This window comes from Pseudochaenichthys georgianus, chromosome 1, assembly GCF_902827115.2.
Source record: "Pseudochaenichthys georgianus chromosome 1, fPseGeo1.2, whole genome shotgun sequence".
Lineage (NCBI taxonomy): Eukaryota > Metazoa > Chordata > Actinopteri > Perciformes > Channichthyidae > Pseudochaenichthys > Pseudochaenichthys georgianus.
In genome coordinates, this window is record NC_047503.1 from 46,173,533 (window position 1) to 46,194,124 (window position 20,592).

The 20,592-nt window shown below is 43.3% G+C and overlaps 1 protein-coding gene across 1 annotated transcript in view; it reads right to left on the reverse strand.

Moving 5' to 3' along the window:
* Positions 1-226: 226 nt before the first annotated feature.
* The window catches only part of LOC117451138 (MORN repeat-containing protein 4-like), a 26,158-nt gene continuing 5,792 nt past the window's right edge, over positions 227-20,592 (reverse strand). Inside the window, exons 3-5 of the mRNA XM_034089273.2 lie at positions 10,675-10,789; positions 5,811-5,920; positions 227-931 (exon numbers count right to left, since the gene is read on the reverse strand). Coding sequence (XP_033945164.1) covers positions 774-931; positions 5,811-5,920; positions 10,675-10,789 — 383 coding nt within the window. The 3' untranslated portion in view covers positions 227-773. The remainder of the gene's footprint in view (positions 932-5,810; positions 5,921-10,674; positions 10,790-20,592) is intronic.

Sequence of the window (20,592 nt, forward strand, 5' to 3'; positions counted from 1 at the left end):
CTCTTCTTCATGTCTCTTCTACATCAACATGTGTCCCCTCTTCTTCATGTCTCTTCTACATCAACATGTGTCCCCTCTTCTTCATGTCTCTTCTACATCAACATGTGTCCCCTCTTCTTCATGTCTCTTCTACATCAACATGTGTCCCCTCTTCTTCATGTCTCTTCTACATCAACATGTGTCCCCCTCTTCTCATGTCTCTTCTACATCAACATGTGTCCCCTCTTCTTCATGTCTCTTCTACATCAACATGTGTCCCCTCTGTGGAAAGAGACTCTGAAAGTTTCAGGAACAAAGATTTTCTCTCTTTTGATCCATTTCTATAAAAACCTGTCTGAAAATGAGCTGATCAGATTTTGTCCACTTTATGATGTCATAACGATGTGTTGTCTTGGTAACCATTAGCCAATCAGCAACAAGGTAACCCCCCCCCCCCCCCCTCCTTATCACCTGAATCTCCTCTAGAGCACCATTGAGTTCTTTGTAACCAAACCTCTCTCAGAGGGGCGTGGGGAGGGGCTCCTTATTTTCATCTAAAGTAACAGACAGAGAATCAGCACTTTGGAAACAGGGCTGAAACAGAGGGGATTATGGGTAATGCTGCAATGATCTGTTTGGTGTTTCAGCCAATCAGAGACAGGCTCTGTATATATCTGAGACCTGTGATGTATTGATGATAAACAGTATGATAGGGACCTTTAATAAATCACTTCTCATCAAACCAAGAGGGTGTTGTTCTTGTCGGGGGGGCTCTGTGGGGGATGTGGTCCGGGTCACATGGCCAGCGTTCGGGCTTTGTTAGCGGCCGCCTGCGCCCTCAGCACCGCCCCCTGGCTGCTCTCCCTCCTCACCAGCTGGCTGCTCTCAAACAGACCCTCGTGGCCGCCACCGCCACCGCCGCCGGGGCCTCCGTCCAGAAACGTCAGGATTCCTGCAGGAGAGACTCCGAGTGAGATATTTCAACACCGATGCAAGGTCATGCGTGCATAGCGACAGTGTAGTTATGACAATGAAATGATTAGGGCACAGGCTCCCCCAACAGTGCAACACAAGAATACAAATAATAGTGCAAGTAAATACAAGAAAATATAAATAGTGCAGAATAGTCTATAAACAAATAATTGGAATATTGATATGAGTTGCAAACAGATGAAAGGACCAAGTACAGATTCTGACGTTGAAGGACATTCACTTTCTTTGTCTTCATTCGGTAAACTTCGCTCAGTTCGCTGCATGCCATGTCGGCACCGTTTACATTTACCCAGTGAGACTTTTGACCGTGATGTGTTGTTTCAGATCGCACACCATCACGGGAAGTTACGGTCAACGCTGTTAGCTACCTAGCTAGCAACAATTATTCCGGGTAACAAATCCTTACATACTGATTTTCGTGGAGGGAGCCTTTTGCAATGCTGACTTCAGGGTCAACCTACACAAACACGCCTTCCCCCCGTACCAGTCTTTAACCGATTTAACTTGGAGCTATCAATTGCGTTGTAAGATGTATTTGTCATGACATCACCTGTATAAAAACATGTTAAAGGTGGGGTGGGTACGTTTGAGAAACCGGCTCGAGATACACTTGTTGTTATATTCCATGGAATGCTCTGAACATCCCGATAGCAATGAATATCTGAAGGGCTTTGACAAAAAAAAAAAAAAAAAAATGTCATCTGTGGAAGCCGTGGCGCTGTAAAAAGCTCGACCAATCATCTGAGCCGGCTAAAGTAACTGGACGGCCTACCTGCCTGTCAGTCTTCCATCGGGGCACACACTTATCTCGTGCCCTCATTGGTCATGTGTGGTTCGTGTGTGTTGGGGGAGGGGCTCTGTGAGGAAGTGGCAGATTTTCTCCGGCTGTGTATTTTCAAATTCTAGCGATCTCGAGCCGGTTTCTCAAACTTACCTACCCCACCTTTAAGTTAAAGAAATAAAAGCAACTTTTAAATTCTTGTTTTGTCTGCTTTGGTACGAACCGAGTGGTCATTACATTAATTAACACTCTTGTCATTTGGGGGTGAAGTGTCTTGCCCAGTGAGTGGGGATTGAACCAACAGATCAGCACACTACCGCACTGAGCCACTGTTAGGAACCTTGCCTCAATAGCTTGGAGGACTCAAATGCACAGCCCGGACACAAAAAAGGATTGAAGAAAAATAATCTTTACTCGCAAAAAACTAAATCCCTCTTTTAGAGTAAAGCGCTCTCATGGAGGGAAAAGGCAAAACACGGAATCTCTTAAGCGATGGCTTGGATCCGGCTTCTTGGGACGACGACCAAGACGAACCGACCACTAACAAGGGGAGACGGGACACTATACACATGGGGTAAGTGGGCACGCACAGGTGGACACTGACGATGGCGGGACAAGGGACCAGAGCAGGAAGTAAAGGGACCTGGAAGGTGAGGACAACATAAAACAGGAAGTGGAACGTAAACTAAACTAACATGACAACACTTAACATAATTGACGGGACACTCCAGCCACAGCCTCACCGAAAAGAAACATATTGAATAACTAGGCTGAGACGTTTGAGTTTCATCGCCTTCACCGTCTTCTCTCGTCTGACCTCTCCCTCACACAACGGGTTCGAGTGAGCTGTTATCTGAACTTGGGTTAATGTTCAACTAAGAAACTTCATAAAAGACGTTTAGGAATGACGCCCCTTCCGTCAGATCTCAGGAAGCTGGAGGAATCTTTATTATCCGTCTTTTTACGAGCACAAACATGAACCGGTTGTCAAGGTGACGCAAATAAAAACGTGTTGATTACCTCCAGAGTCTCAGGCACACACAGGGGGGCTTCCGACCGCACAATTAACACGTTGTCTGCTTAATATTATTTAAAAGTATTTAAAGCATCAGGTATCAGAACAATGAGGGGATCAGCGACAGCGTGAGAGTGACGACGAATCTCAAGACTGAATAATACATATCCCCTTAATGTAGGAGTGGCACGATTCAAAGATTACAACAATCACCTTTAAGGAAATATTAAAGTAATGAAAGTCAAAGACTGAGATACTAAAATAAACATCAAGAAATGTCCTCGAACATCATCCTTATGTTACATCTCTTTTAAAATCAATGTTGCAAATTGACCAATCAGAATCGAGTATTTGTCTAAGACGTGTTATATGTTATATTATTCATTTCTTATATTCATTTACTTCTAAAGGCTTTTACTTTGCACCACTGCTCACCCTGAACCTGTAGAGTATCTTAAATACTGAATAGATAGAGGTTCGGAAGCGGCATCGAACCTCAAGACCCTGCAGCGCGTCGTGACCACTGCTGAGAGGACCATTGGGGCCTCACCCCCATCACTCGTGGACATCTACGACACCCGCCTCGCCCGCAGAGCCCCCACCCATCCCTCCACATCCTCCACCTGCCTCTTCATCCTCCACCTGCCTCTTCATCCTCCACCTGCCTCTCCATCCTCCACCTGCCTCTCCATCCTCCACCTGCCTCTCCATCCTCCACCTGCCTCTCCATCCTCCACCTGCCTCTCCATCCTCCACCCTCCACCTGCCTCTCCATCCTCCACCTGCCTCTCCATCCTCCACCTGCCTCTCCATCCTCCACCTGCCTCTTCATCCTCCACCTGCCTCTCCATCCTCCACCCTCCACCTGCCTCTTCATCCTCCACCTGCCTCTCCATCCTCCACCTGCCTCTTCATCCTCCACCTGCCTCTCCATCCTCCACCTGCCTCTTCATCCTCCACCTGCCTCTTCACCCTCCACCTGCCTCTTCATCCTCCACCTGCCTCTCCATCCTCCACCTGCCTCTCCATCCTCCACCTGCCTCTTCACCCTCCACCTGCCTCTTCATCCTCCACCTGCCTCTCCATCCTCCACCTGCCTCTTCATCCTCCACCTGCCTCTCCATCCTCCACCTGCCTCTTCATCCTCCACCTGCCTCTTCATCCTCCACCTGCCTCTTCATCCTCCACCTGCCTCTCCATCCTCCACCTGTCTTCCATCCTCCACCTGCCTCTTCACCCTCCACCTGCCTCTTCATCCTCCACCTGCCTCTTCACCCTCCACCTGCCTCTTCATCCCTCCACCTGCCTCTTCACCCTCCACCTGCCTCTCCATCCTCCACCTGCCTCTTCACCCTCCATCTGCCTCTTCATCCTCCACCTGCCTCTTCACCCTCCACCTGCCTCTTCACCCTCCATCTGCCTCTTCACCCTCCATCTGCCTCTTCACCCTCCATCTGCCTCTTCATCCTCCACCTGCCTCTTCATCCTCCACCTGCCTCTTCATCCTCCATCTGCCTCTTCATCCTCCATCTGCCTCTTCATCCTCCACCTGCCTCTTCTTCCTCCACCTGCCTCTTCATCCTCCATCTGCCTCTTCATCCTCCACCTGCCTCTTCATCCTCCACCTGCCTCTTCACCCTCCTGCCTTCAGGGAGAAGGGTCCGCAGCCTGGGGTCGAGCACCACCAGACTAACAGTTTCTTACACCAGGCTGTCAGGAGGCTGAACTCTCTCCTCTCCCTCCTCTCCCTCCCCTCCCCTCTCTCCCCTCCCCTCTCTCCCCCCTCTTACCCCTCGCTCTCCCCTCTCACCCATCTCTCCCCTCGCTCTCCCCTCTCTCCCCTCCCTCCCCTCTCACTCCTCGCTCTCCCCTCTCACCCCTCTCACCCCTCTCTCCCCTCTCACCCCTCTCTCCCCTCTCACCCCTCGCTCTCCCCTCTCTCCCCTGCCCCCACTGGACTATAACCCCCCCCACACAATCAGACTCTCAATTCCAGCACACATGTTTACGCTGCTGGACAATCTGCAATAAATGCACATTTTACGGACAATCTTGCACCAAAGATATTGAAGTGACTGTTATTTTGTATATATTGATTGTCGTGTTTTTTTATTTTAATGTGTGCATATGTGTTGATTGTGAATATAGGATATACATACTTTATACACATATCTGTATACTGTATAATTTTATATTCAGGATTGTTGGAAACATCATTTCGATCTCTGTCTGTACACAAACTGAGTAGGATTGACATTAAAGTTGAATTTGACTAAAGAAGAACTTTCTGATAAGATTTATTCATTGTTTGTGAATGTTGACGGGGACAGTGCACTAAATGAACATTAGCATGAAATATATGACGTATTTTGTAAATATAATTAAGTCTCAAGGCAGGTCACAAACACAGAAACATAGCAATAGGCGCTTTCTCACCGGAGTACTTTTCCCGTTTAGTTCCGATAGTTCCTGGGATTTTGCGTTCACACCAAAAAGAGAACTTAGTTCATGAGAACTTTTACCCCCATTGTTAGTGCCTGCTAGAGGTGGTACTTTCCTGGGGAGAAAAAAGTTCCAATTTCTGATTGGCTGGACGAACCACGCCCCGTAAAACTCTGGCATTAGCATTATTAGAAGCTGCCGGGAGTCCCAGCAGCTTCTACTGAAGCCAGTCTCCAACTCCGGGGACTTCCGGCCGGGGACTTCAGGCGGCAGTATACGCCGTGAAGTGGTTTGCTGCCTGCCAGTAAACCCAAAGCAGAAGAAGAAGTGACGTCAGCGGCTTCATTTGCCTAATCCACCAACAGGGAACTTATTCCGGTGTGAACGCGATCGGCTCTTTAGTTCCATGGTGGTACTAAGTGCTGGGTACTAAGTGCTGGGTACTAAGTGCTGGGTACTAAGTGCTGGGTACTAAGTGCTGGGAACTAAGTACGGCAAAGTACTCGGTGTGAAAGCGGCTAAAGTCTCAATTTACAAATACAAACACACAACACACAAGTGACTACATGTAAAATAAATAATTGAGTAGTGATTTCTTACCGTATCCGTCCACACAGCCGCTTTTAAACTCGCCCTCGAACCTCATCCCGTCGAAGCACGTGAAGACGCCGGCGCCTTGAAATTTACCCTGCACAAATTCACCTTCATACCTACAAATAAAACATCAACAGAAAAAACAAATACATGAAATGTCTCGCCTCAAATCTTTGGAGAAACTTGTTTTTGTGTCCCGATTAGTGTTCAATAGGAAGGCTAACGACCCAGTGTTGAAACAGTTGAGCCAAAACCAAAAAGCTGCTAACTTTTCTTTGTATTTATTAATAAAATAGACTTAAGGTTAACTAAAGTCACTCTCAACTGCCTGCTTTTGTGGGAAATCATTAAACATAACTCAATCATTTCTCAAACAGAAACACCAAGAGTTATTTAAGAGACGACTATATGATTTTTGCTTTTACGAATTTAATTATAGCTCCGATTCAGAGTCAGATAAACAAAATATTTTAAGACGTTAGCGTCAACTTCAGTAGCAGCATTATCAGGAGTTTAAAATAGAATAGAACATCTATATTGTCATCATACAAAGTATAAAGACTTTTCTTTGGCGACTCTCACTGCAGTAAACAATAGACACAATAAATAAATAAGAGTTTCAGACTGATGCTGTACCTTTTCTTTCCTCCTGCAAACAGCTAGGGAATTTGCAGTAATGAAGCTCAGCGCAAGTTCAACCAGGAAGTCTGGTTTACTCATTAATTTACTATTTCCATGTTACGACTCTCTCTCTCCTCTCAATAAGTGATCGGGGGCGTCACTCTCCAGGTGACCCTCCTCCACCCCTTTCCACCTCCTGTCCCTCTGAATCCAGGGTCAAGCTCCTCCCCTTCAGACCGACCCCAACTATCTATTCACCACCACCAGGGTCAAGCTAAGCCACTCCCCTTCAGACCGAACCCAACTATCCATTCACCACCACCAGGGTACAAGCTAAGCCCCTCCCCTTCAGACCGACCCCAACTATCCATTCACCACCACCAGGGTCAAGCTAAGCCCCTCCCCTTCAGACCGACCCCAACTATCCATTCACCACCACCAGGGTCAAGCTAAGCCCCTCCTCCTCAGACCGACCCCAACTATCCATTCACCACCACCAGGGTCAAGCTAAGCCACTCCCCTTCAGACCGACCCCAACTATCTATTCACCACCACCAGGGTCAAGCTAAGCCACTCCCCTTCAGACCGACCCCAACTATCCATTCACCACCACCAGGGTCAAGCTAAGCCCCTCCCCTTCAGACCGACCCCAACTATCCATTCACCACCACCAGGGTCAAGCTAAGCCCCTCCCCTTCAGACCGACCCCAACTATCCATTCACCACCACCAGGGTCAAGCTAAGCCCCTCCTCTTCAGACCGACCCCAACTATCCATTCACCACCAACAGGGTCAAGCTAAGCCACTCCCCTTCAGACCGACCCCAACTATCTATTCACCACCACCAGGGTCAAGCTAAGCCACTCCCCTTCAGACCGACCCCAACTATCTATTCACCACCACCAGGGTCAAGCTAAGCCCCTCCCCTTCAGACCGACCCCAACTATCTATTCACCACCACCAGGGTCAAGCTAAGCCACTCCCCTTCAGACCGAACCCAACTATCCATTCACCACCACCAGTGTATAGACCCCGGGGCGTTTCATCCGATTGGTTCTCCGCTCCCGAATTATACTCCCGCACAACGGGGCCTAATCGCCAAAACACACATCTTTGAAACCAACTTGTTTTTTTACCAAGCAGTCATCAATGTATTCATACCCCCTCGTTATTAGGAGTTTTCAGTTTCACAGTTTAACAGCTGAGACAAAAAACTGTGAGAAATCTTTTTTTTACCCAGCATGAATAACATGCGCCATCGCTCCAATGTCAAACAGCCTCACACTGACAAAAGACTGAAGTGCCAGGAGCAGAACAAGAGCTCAACACATCGACAAGATAAAACATTGAATTCCATCCGATTTCTTAGAGCCACAGATGGGGTGAGGCGGATACAAAGAGCCAAAGACATTCAACCGCTTTGACAGATAAAAGAAGATTTAGATTTAGTGACACAAAATAAAACTAAAGTTCAAGTTGTCATCTGGAATATGTAACTTCTGTGGAACGCAACGATCTTTTAAGAGCCTCTTCAAAGTCCAAGGATAGCAACCTTTGTTTCTGAAAAGACACTAAATATTCATTTCAATTGATGTTTTAATATTTCCAGAGACCCTGAATAATTATTTTTGAAGTCAGGCCCTGATCTGCTGCACTTGAACGTTGTACTACATGCGCTTCACAAAGAATACAAATCTCTGCAGACTGATTTTTTTCACAGGTCACACCCTTGAATTAAGTTATTTCTCCTCGTGAATAAATGAAGAAATGAAGCAGATGTTTCCGTCTGCTCTGGAATGAAGTACTTCAAAAACTATTTGTCTTTGAAAATGCTCTGATGAAAATATGTAAGAAAAAATATTCAAAAGTTAGAGAAGACTTAGTTTCATTCATCGAAGAATTAATAGTAATATTTCTTTATTAGTTTATTTCCTAACACTCAAGATCTTTCTGAGACGAATGAACCAAGACTAAGGTTAACTAAAGTCACTCTTAGTCTTAACTGCCTTCTTTTGTGGGAAATCATTCAACATAATTCAATCCGTTATCAAACAGAAACACTGAATATTATACGTTTTTTTAAGAGACGACTATATGACATTTGCTTTTTACTACTTTAATTATATCTCGGTTTTTGAACTTTGAGTCAGATAAAACACAATATGTTAAGACCTTACCTTGGACATTCTGGTTCATTATTTAATTGTCAGGAGTTTCAGACTGATACTGAGTTCATGAAGTTGAAGCCAAATGTGTAGAAATTACTTTGGAGATAATCAGAAAATATTTAGCAACTATTTTGCTAATTGTTTACATTATTAAAGCAAAAATAGCAAAACTATAGGCGCTTTCACACCGGAGTACTTTTCCCAGCATAGTTCCGACAGAGTTCAGAAAATGTGCGTTCACACCATAGACTGTATATATAAGGTTCACACCAAAAGAATTCCGGAACTAGTTCATTTTCACCCCCTTTTCAGGAACTTTCGTGGGAGAAAAAGGTTCCTATAGCCGCGTTCACACTGCGGTACTTTTCCCACAAAGGTTCATGCGAACTTAGTTCATGGTCGCGTTCACACCAAAAAGAGCCGGTACTAAAAGTAGTTCATGCGAACCTTTTTACCCCCTCGAAAGTCCCTGCTAGAGAGCAGGGACTTTCGAGCGGCTCTTTTTTGAGAAAAGAGCTATATTCCTGATTGGCTGGGCGGATTGCAAACCACGCCGTAAAACTGCCAAAAAGTTTTGTGAAGCCGCCATTTTATTTTCCTCGCATTAGCATTATTAGCATTAGCATTAGCCCAGCGCAGAAACGCAGAGAGACTAACTTATGGCAACACAAAGAAAACATGGGAGCGGTGGAGATGAGGAGGTGTCGGCGTTCTGGCGATTTACTCGGAAGGCTTCAGTAGAAGCTGCTGGGAGTCCCAGCAGCTTCTACTGAAGCCTTCCCCAACTCCGGGGACTTCCGGCCGGGGACTTTGGGCGGCAGTATACGCCGTGAAGTTGTTTGCGGCCTGCCAGTAAACCCAAAGCAGAAGAAGAAGAAGTGACGTCAGCGGCTTCATTAGCGTAATCCTCCCCCAGGGACTTATTCCGGTGTGAACGCGAGAGTTCTGATGAACTAAGTACGGCAAAGTACTTGGTGTGAAAGCGCCTACTGCAAAAAAGTCTGTAATTAGAACGTATGGTAAGAGGAGGGTTTGTTGCTTTCCCTGTCATATATCATTGTTAATTAAATATGTTAAGGCTTTATACTTAAACTATTACAAAATGGTATTTTTTAAGAACTTGCCTCAGCTTCAGATATTTTCTTAATATTTCAGACTAAGTGATTAATCATACTCGATGAAAAATACATTTCGAGGGCCAAGTTTTGCCAGACAACATCCTGCCAGGCAGTGTGCGAACTATACCACGGTCTCCGGGGGAGCCGAGATTATTTTTTCGACATGTCAGCAGCAGCAACAATGCCTGGTAAACATGCAGTGCTAACTAAACGAGCTTGTGAGTGAGTGGGTAGTGGGTGGAGCTGCGGGCAGCGTGCAAGCAGGCGACAATTTTTTCATGAATCATAAACTCTAAATATTATTTTATTTCACTTATTTTACACCTTTGAAAAAAAAAAAACATGCCCAAATTTATTTGGTCATCATATCAGTATTTTAGAGAGCTCCCCCCAAATTTCACAAACCATGTTCCCAGGGGAGCTATAGCTCCCCCTGCTCCCCTCCAGTTCGCACCCTGCTGCCAGGTAATTTCAACAATATTAAATTAACTTAATTTACATAAAATGAAACTCTGATGGAATGAAAACCCAGATGAGGTTGAAGAGGTATTTAGGCACAGGTCATTAGATAATGCTCAAAAGCAGCGGTTCCAAACCTTTTTCAACTCAGGGCCCACTTAAGAATCTAAATAATGTGTGTGGCCCAAATTCAACCATAAACAATACAGAGGCTAAATAGAGTTCTGATTGGTCAATTCAGAACATGTGACACGTTGTAAACCCAGTAGAACAGACCGCTGTCAAGGACTGTAATGACCGTTGCTAGGAGGCTCAAGAAAGAGAAAGGAATGGAGGTTCAAATAAAATAAAATCTTAATAATGAAAATGTTTCCACACAAATCATAATGTTTGCAAATTATTTGGCGGCCCACTTGCAAGGCCCACAGGCTGGGAACCGCTGCTCTAAAGAGTGCTTTAACTTTAAAGGTCAAAGGTCAGGGTGACAGGAAGTGAAAGACAGACCTGGATCCGTCGGGGAAGACCAGCGTCCCGCAGCCGTTGAAGAGCCCGTTCTCAAACTGTCCAGTGTAACACGTCCCGTCGCTGAAGGTCAGCTGACCCAGGCCGTGACGCAGACCTGAGGAAACACACACACACAGATCACTTTAAATCAGGGGTGTCCAAACTACGGCCCGGGGGCCAAATGCGGCCCGCGGCCCATTTTGAAACGGCCCTCAGCAAGTTCAGAATGTATAATGAAATACGGCCCACAAATGAACTTGTGCTTGTCATATATTGTACTTCTTAACTACATCTGTAAACATATTACACAGTAGTATTCATGTATTAGTACGCTCCCTTTTCAAACATGTTCAGTCAATGAAAGTTGGACAAAATGTCAAAAAAATCTTAGTTAATTAAAAAAAGCCAACAAGCTTGAATTCTACCCTTTATATTTCTTTATATAAGCAATCTGAGGCTTCTGTTTTAGGGAATGGGCTGCCAACAAAATAAATGAAACCCCATGGAGAGCTGAGATGTAGGCTGTTGTGTTTCTGAAAGCATATTAAAGTATCAAGAATAATTTACCTTTATCAATCAATCAATCACTGTTTATTTATATAGCCCAATATCACAGATGTTACATTTGTCTCAGTGGACTTCACAGTGTGTACAGAATATCAGTATGACAACACCCTCTGTCCTTAGACCCTCTGTCCTTAGACCCTCTGTCCTTAGACCCTCTGTCCTTAGACCCTCACATCGTACAAGGAAACACTTCCGGAGAAAACCCACAGTTTTAAGTGGAAACCTCAGGGAGAGCAGCAGAGGAGCGATCCCTCTCCCAGGACGGACAGACGTGCAATAGATGCCTGATAAGGTAATCAACCTCGAGTGCAGTGCCCATCAACTGGCGGCCCGCGGGCCAAATCTGGCACGCCTGACATTCTCATCCGGCACGCGCTGTGGCGCTGGCGGAGTGCAACCCTGTCTCCTAAAAATTACGTTCCCACAGAACTAAACTGCATTCTCAATTACGTTTAGCTAGAAACGTATTTTCTCCCACGTTACGTTAGTTATGAACGTATCTCAAATACGTTTATTTTCTACATATCTTCTAGAAGCATATTTTCTTCCACGTTACGTTAGTTATGAATGTAACTTAAATACGTTTATTTTCTACATATCTTTGCCATTTATTGTCTTGCTTATAATGATGATAAATAGTCATTTATAAATATCATTTTAGAGAACACCTTTGAAATCGACAATCGGGCTCGATATATGGTTAAATTAAAATCAGTAGGCGAGGCTGTAATTTCGCCAGCTGTTACTCTCATGAGCGAGGCAGAACATAATAGTTTTAACATGCCAAAAAGCTGCTGTGTCGTTCATTGCACCTCAAACACTAAAACAAATCCAGAGTTACGTGTTTCTGTACTTCCTCTAAGAACAAAGGACAGTAACAGAAGAGCTCTGTGGCTTCAGGCTTGATCGCCGTTCAAATGACAGCGCTGGTTTCCCCAAAAGTGGGCGGGGCTGTAAAGTGAAGTAGATTTACTCTCATCGATTATTCAAAACCATTCTATTTATTCTAACGTATTACATGCCAGTGTTTTATCTTTTATTTATTTGTTTTTATTTTAAATCGTATAATGTCGGACTTTTTTTCCGTCTGTGAGGAAAAGAAATGGGGCTCAGAGCCTCAAAATACTGAAATCTGTATTTTTTAAAATCTTTTCCTTCTAATTTATTATTCTTTTCTAAATAACACACAATTATCCTTGTTTTTATTTATTCATTTAATTCTATAATCTTGGGCTTTTTAGCCGTAAATAAAGTCACCGGAAACAGACGGGACATTTTGAGCGATACACACCACAAACCCACTAAACTGATTACCCAAGATCCTCAGCTTGAAGCTTGTTGATTGGATGTTTTAGCCGCAATGCACGCTGGGATATGGTGTTGATATGATATGGAGATATGATATCCGACAACGAAAAATAAAATAATACCTAATTCAGAGTGTGCTTGCTTTTCTCTTTGGAAGTCATCACATAACGGCATTGTAATACACGGTTCGGCTGCATTACATATTACACATCAGCCGTAATTCTTTATTTATAGAGAGAGACAAACAGGAGAACTGCTGCCAAAACTGAATACTTGACGTGGATCATAAATATATCAACAATTAAACAACATCTTCAATTTCTTTTCACAAAATACATCTCCTTGCAGTATCAATAGTAATTCGGCTGACTTTTATATTTGATCCAATTGGTATATAGGTTATATTTACACCATAACGGTGCACAGCTGATAGAAAAGGACTTGTAGTTTTTAAAGATATTACTGATTTTCTTTGAATATAAGAATGTAAATACTGAGTTGAGAGAATAGTCAGGGGTTTTGGATGATGGGAGACACATCTATGGAATCACAATTTCAATAGCTTACCATTAAATGACGGGTATGCCTTTCTGTCTGTGATGTTTTACAAATCAGATATTAATGTGTAGAAGTAAAGCATGAGAAATAGTATAAAACTAAACATGAATAAAACTACACATCTTCAGATGTTATACATAAGTGTCCTAATACACAGTTATTATTAGTGTGCTGTGTGTACCTTGTGTGCACCGCCTAGTGGTTAAAGCACGTTATTGAATTATTTTTGTTGAATAATCTTATTTGATCAAAACAATATTAAGAGTACATACTTTCATAGGGGGAAAGTAGAAGGTCAATGATAGAAATATAGAATATAAAAAGTCAAGAAGATACTAAGTGATCTCTACAATAAAACAGTTTAGTGCTGGATGTACAAAGATATTAATATGAGGAGGTGCAAAACAGAAAAACGAATTAACCTTTATTAACACATTAAATAATACTTTAGGTTAAGGTCTTCTTTCAAATAATAAAAAAGCTTTGGGGGTATCTATCTACAGATGAATATTAAGCCTGACAAAGTACTTAACGTCTAACATATTGCTTTCCTGCAATGTTAACTATGTTGAAACACTTATTTTAAATGATATTATACACATTAATTATACTCTTATGTAGATAGAATAAGAAATGTGCAGAATATGACAGTTTAATGGTGGAGGTATACAGTACACACATATTGATAGATGTCTGTTGAGGAACCTGCGACCCAAGTTGTGTATAAGATCAATACACCTTAGAAAACCTTGAAATCTTGAAAGGGATGTGCAAAATATCCATTATACAGTTTTTAATTAACTATTAGTAGAGAATAACGAGTAATGAATATACTTTATAAAGATCTGCAGATAAATGTTTAGTCTTCTCAAGCACCAACTATCAAATATCTCTCCTGATTGTTGGCACTTGAAAATCACCTTCCCTGAATTGTATTCAGGTGTAACTAAAGTCTGCTTTAAGGGTTGTTTATATTCCACATCATTAATCAGAATCTGCAAAGTAACTAAACTAAATGTAGTGGAGTAAAAATACCAGGTTAACCTCTGAACTGTAGTGGAGTAGAATATATATTAATGCTGCCCATTATGGATACAAGCGATTTTCACCCATGTAGTAATTACATGTTTTAAATGTGTACACACCAATGTGTTTCCTATCGCCTAAACCTCCAGGGCTGTACACAGTTTAATACTGTCAACTTCTACATTTGGGAAAAACGTCTTTTAAAACTACAATTCCCAGTAGAGACGTGCCATAAAGAACATGTTGCGAAACACAATAGCCAGCATGTGTAGTTCAGGGGGGCGTTCGAGTCCAGTTTTGAATAGTCTGCCGTGGTTTCGTTCCATTTCAAAGAGCTTGACGCTCGGCGTAACCTCGGCGCAACATCACGGGGTTTGTCAACGGGACTGTAGTCCCAAACGATAGCTGGGGATTATGGGTAGTGTAGTGTCTTGGGCCATCCTAAATCTCGAAATGTCCCGTCAGTTTCTGGTGACTTTATTTACGGCTAAAATGCCCAAGATTATAGAATTAAACGAATAAATAAAAACAAGGATAATTGTGTGCTATTGTTGAGTAAATAACAGTGTGTTATTTAGAAAAGAATAACAAATTAGAAGGAAGAGATTTTAAAAAATACAGATTTCAGTATTTTGAATCTCGAAACCCCATTTCTTTTCCTCAAAGACGACAAAACAAGTCCGACATTATACGATTTAAAATAAAAACAAATAAATAAAAAGATAAAACACTGGCATGTAATACGTTAGAATAAATAGAATGGTTTTGAATAATAGATGAGAGTAAATCTACTTCACTTTACAGCCCCGCCCACTTTTGGGGAAACCAGCGCTGTCATTTGAACGGCGATCAAGCCTGAAGCCACAGAGCTCTTCTGTTACTGTCCTTTCTTCTTAGAGGAAGTACAGAAACACGTAACTCTGGATTTGTTTTAATGTTTGAGGTGCAATAAACGACACAGCAGCTTCTTGGCATGTTAAAACTATTATGTTCTGCCTCGCACATGAGAGTAACAGCTGGCGAAATTACAGCCTCGCCTACTGATTTTAATTTAACCATATATCGAGCCCGATTGTCGATTTCAAAGGTGTGCTCTAAAATGATATTTATAAATGACTATTATCATCATTATAAGCAAGACAATAAATGGCAAAGATATGTAGAAAATAAACGTATTTCAGATACTTTCATAAGGAACGTAACCTGGGAGAAAACATGTTTCTAGAAGATATGTAGAAAATAAACGTATTTGAGATAAGTTCATAACAAACGTAACGTGGGAGTAAATACGTTTCTAGCTAAACGTAATTGAGAATGCAGTTTAGTTCTGTGGGAACGTAATTTTTAGGAGACAGGGTTGCGGAGTGGTTAGTGCATTCGCCCGCCACTCCTTTTGTTTTTACAACGTGTCCTGAGTAATGTGCAGTACCGGAGTCCAACAGAGAGGCAGCAGCTGCGGGACAGTAGCCTGCGTACTGCGTAGCCTCCCCTGCCCTGAAGAAGAGGTGATCCTCCTTCGTGAGCGTGAAGAGTCTGCTTTATGCGCTCCGCAGTAGCCCCCGCTACGAGGCTCCGGCTCCAGGAATACTTTTGGCCCTTGGACAAATGTAGTTGGTAATCCCTGGCCCCCAGTGCAAACAGTTTGGACACCCCTGCTTTAAATGATCGGATTAAGTGGAAAGGCGATTTTGATTTAGTGACACAAAATATAACTAAAGTTCAACAAAATATTCTCAAACTCGTCACCTGGAATATGTAACTGCTGTGAAAAGCAAACATTTTATAAGAGCCTCTTTTCAAAGTCCAAAGACAGAAACTATTGAAACTGAAAATACTTATTTTCTGCAAAATATTAATTTAAAATGATGTTTTAATATTTCTGAATAATAATAAGTGAGTTGGTTTGTGAGTCCCTGAACACGTCCTCTGCACAGATTAGGTTTCCAATGAATCAACATGTTCGTCAGGGTTCTGCAGAAATTAATGTTTTTGGAAACTGGTGAATTTTAAGAGACGACGGCATCGTTTCCTTAATTTAAAGGTTTTGTTCGACATCAAAGAGGGAAGATATACTTCTGTAATATAATGACATCACTAGGTAACACTTGCACTTCTATTGGCTAGCGCTGCAACACATTCTACATGATAGGCTTAGAAGAGGGGACACATGTTGATGTAGAAGAGACATGAAGAAGAGGGGACACGTGTTGATGTAGAAGAGACATGAAGAAGAGGGGACACATGTTGATGTAGAAGAGACATGAAGAAGAGGGGACACATGTTGATGTAGAAGAGACATGAAGAAGAGGGGACACATGTTGATGTAGAAGAGACATGAAGAAGAGGGGACACATGTTGATGTAGAAGAGACATGAAGAAGAGGGGACACATGTTGATGTAGAAGAGACATGAAGAGGAGGGGACACATGTTGATGTAGAAGAGACATGAAGAAGAGGGGACACATGTTGATGTAGAAGAGACATGAAGAGGAGGGGACACATGTTGATGTAGAAGAGACATGAAGAAGAGGGGACACATGTTGATGTAGAAGAGACATGGAGAAGAGGGGACACATGTTGATATAGAAGAGACATGGAGAAGAGGGGACACATGTTGATGTAGAAGAGACATGAAGAAGAGGGGACACATGTTGATGTAGAAGAGACATGGAGAAGAGGGGACACATGCTGATGTAGAAGAGACATGAAGAAGAGGGGACACGTGTTGATGTAGAAGAGACATGAAGAAGAGGGGACACATGTTGATGTAGAAGAGACATGGAGAAGAGGGGACACATGTTGATGTAGAAGAGACATGAAGAAAAGGGGACACATGTTGATGTAGAAGAGACATGAAGAAGAGGGGACACATGTTGATGTAGAAGAGACATGAAGAAGAGGGGACACATGTTGATGTAGAAGAGACATGGAGAAGAGGGGACACATGTTGATGTAGAAGAGACATGAAGAAGAGGGGACACATGTTGATGTAGAAGAGACATGAAGAAGAGGGGACACATGTTGATGTAGAAGAGACATGAAGAAGAGGGGACACATGTTGATGTAGAAGAGACATGAAGAAGAGGGGACACATGTTGATGTAGAAGAGACATGAAGAGGAGGAGACACATGTTGATGTAGAAGAGACATGAAGAAGAGGGGACACATGTTGATGTAGAAGAGACATGAAGAGGAGGGGACACATGTTGATGTAGAAGAGACATGAAGAAGAGGGGACACATGTTGATGTAGAAGAGACATGGAGAAGAGGGGACACATGTTGATATAGAAGAGACATGGAGAAGAGGGGACACATGTTGATGTAGAAGAGACATGAAGAAGAGGGGACACATGTTGATGTAGAAGAGACATGGAGAAGAGGGGACACATGCTGATGTAGAAGAGACATGAAGAAGAGGGGACACATGTTGATGTAGAAGAGACATGAAGAAGAGGGGACACGTGTTGATGTAGAAGAGACATGGAGAAGAGGGGACACATGTTGATGTAGAAGAGACATGAAGAAAAGGGGACACATGTTGATGTAGAAGAGACATGAAGAAGAGGGGACACATGTTGATGTAGAAGAGACACGGAGAAGAGGGGACACATGCTGATGTAGAAGAGACATGAAGAAGAGGGGACACATGTTGATGTAGAAGAGACATGAAGAAGAGGGGACACATGCTGATGTAGAAGAGACATGAAGAAGAGGGGACACATGTTGATGTAGAAGAGACATGCAGAAGTGGATTTAGCACAATAGGTGACCTTTAAAGAAGCTTGAGGAGACAGGAGGGAAATAGACGAGTGTTTCTCTTTGCCAACTTCTTTCCGTAGGCCCGGTGGGATTCAGCAGAGTGACTGGATGCGGGGACAGTTGGACACTGAGGAGGTCCCGGGTTTCTCCAGAAGCTTCACGCGACTAAATGGATTTACTGTGCGCTCGCCAAGTGGCATGAAACTAGTGGAATGGGTCGGGGGTCCTTTCAGAGGATTGGGATTTGCTTCGTGAGTGATGCTACCAGCTAAACACAAAGTCCATTAGGCATCCATCTGTCAGGCTGCTTAAGGTGCTGCCTAATCTCAGCAGGGTTTTCACGGGAGATCTGGAGCTCCATATGTGCCGGTGAAGATAGGCGTGTTTATGCAGGCAGAAGTTATCATCGCGAGGGCCAATGGGACTTCTCCGTTGGCTTTTGTTGATATTGCAGAAAAAAAGACCGGCCAGATTTGAACGCCACTTTTTGACGTAAAAAGCTAATGCTAATGCTAATAAAGGAACTACAGCACGGTCACATGACTTCACTTCATCTCGTCATCTTATTTAGACACTTGTTAGCAGCCTTTAAATTCACCGGTGGGGTACTGACGTAGTTCATGTCGTAGAACAAAATGTTAAAATCTCTTCTACTCGTGTCTTATGTCTGGCTTCTAACCAAAACACGGTTAAACAAATCCTGATGATTGAATTTAATGTAATAGGGTACCGTTTCAAATCATTCGAGATTAAATCCGGGGTTGGGACAGTTTGATTGCAAGATATTCGAGGACGTTCCTTTGGACTTTGGGTCATCGTGATGCCGGGTTTATTATTCTATAGGCCTCACAATGAAATGGTTAATCATTCAAACAAATCTAACTGCGACCGAGTGCATGAAGCTGGAGCCTAATGCGAACAAATAACTTCATTTATTTATTTGTCAAAGAGTCCACAGACGCCAAGAGTCCTCCAAAGTATGACTGATGTCCTAAATGAAATCAAGAAGCGAGAGTGAAGGCGCTTAGCGGACCGCTCCGATGCCAGCAGTTTGCTTTTTTCTGAAGGGACAGATTATCAGCCGGAAGGGACAGTCAGTCCCTCTTGGATGTGGGACAGACTCTAATCCGTCTCTCAGCTCTTTGTGACGCCGTGTCGGGTCGAGCTCTCCGGCTAATTACGGTTTAGCTGAATTCGTCCGGCTTTCATGTCAATCAATAGCGGAAATGTACAGATGCTAAACGACCGTGCAGAGGGGCAACTGGCCTCCCACTGGCTGCTCTGGAGCTACTTCCTGCAACCCGACTCCTTCAAGCAGGCACCGCTGAATTATTCATGTGACACCGAAGACCTCCGAGCAACACGCCGCGGCATGTTTGTGTGCAAACAGAGAGTTCACGTGCACGGACGCAGAGACGCAAACACACACACAGTCAGATGTTACACAGCGAAGTCTGAGTGACATGGACGCTTTAAAAGGGTTTGTTCCGTGCAACTAAATGTGTTCCAAGGGGAACTTCAGCTCTGTTTACACAGCTGGGAGAAAACACGTTGTACAAGTAAGTGAGGAGAGCCAACTACAAGGGAGTCGTTTCCTATGTCTATGTGTATTTTCAGGTTTAACCATCGTATGTAGTGTCTACTTTAAAGAGTCCTCTCCTGCTGATGTTCAGGTGTATATCAGTATGTAGTGTCTCTACTTTAAAGAGTCCTCTCCTGCTGATGTTCAGGTGTATATCAGTATGTAGTGTATCTACTTTAAAGAGTTCTCTCTTGCTGATGTTCAGGTGTATATCAGTATGTAGTGTCTACTTTAAAGAGTCCTCTCCTGCTGATGTTCAGGTGTATATCAGTATGTAGTGTCTCTACTTTAAAGAGTCCTCTCCTGCTGATGTTCAGGTGTATATCAGTATGTAGTGTCTCTACTTTAAAGAGTCCTCTCCTGCTGATGTTCAGGTGTATATCAGTATGTAGTGTCTCTACTTTAAAGAGTCCTCTCCTGCTGATGTTCAGGTGTATATCAGTATGTAGTGTCTCTACTTTAAAGAGTCCTCTCCTGCTGATGTTCAGGTGTATATCAGTGTGTAGTGTCTCTACTTTAAAGAGTGCTCTCCTGCTGATGTTCAGGTGTGTATCAGTATGTAGTGTCTACTTTAAAGAGTCCTCTCCTGCTGATGTTCAGGTGTATATCAGTATGTAGTGTCTCTACTTTAAAGAGTCCTCTCCTGCTGATGTTCAGGTGTATATCAGTATGTAGTGTCTCTACTTTAAAGAGTCCTCTCCTGCTGATGTTCAGGTGTATATCAGCATGTAGTGTCTCTACTTTAAAGAGTCCTCTCCTGCTGATGTTCAGGTGTATATCAGTATGTAGTGTCTCTACTTTAAAGAGTCCTCTCCTGCTGATGTTCAGGTGTATATCAGCATGTAGTGTCTCTACTTTAAAGAGTCCTCTCCTGCTGATGTTCATGTGTATATCAGTATGTAGTGTCTCTACTTTAAAGAGTCCTCTCCTGCTGATGTTAAGGTGTATATCAGTATGTAGTGTCTCTACTTTAAAGAGTCCTCTCTTGCTGATGTTCAGGCGTATATCAGTATGTAGTGTCTCTACTGGGACATGTCTCCATGCTAATAACATGTCTAATGTTACAACCAGAGCCCAGTCTGCTCTGATTGGTTAGCTGGCCGGCTCTGTTGTGATT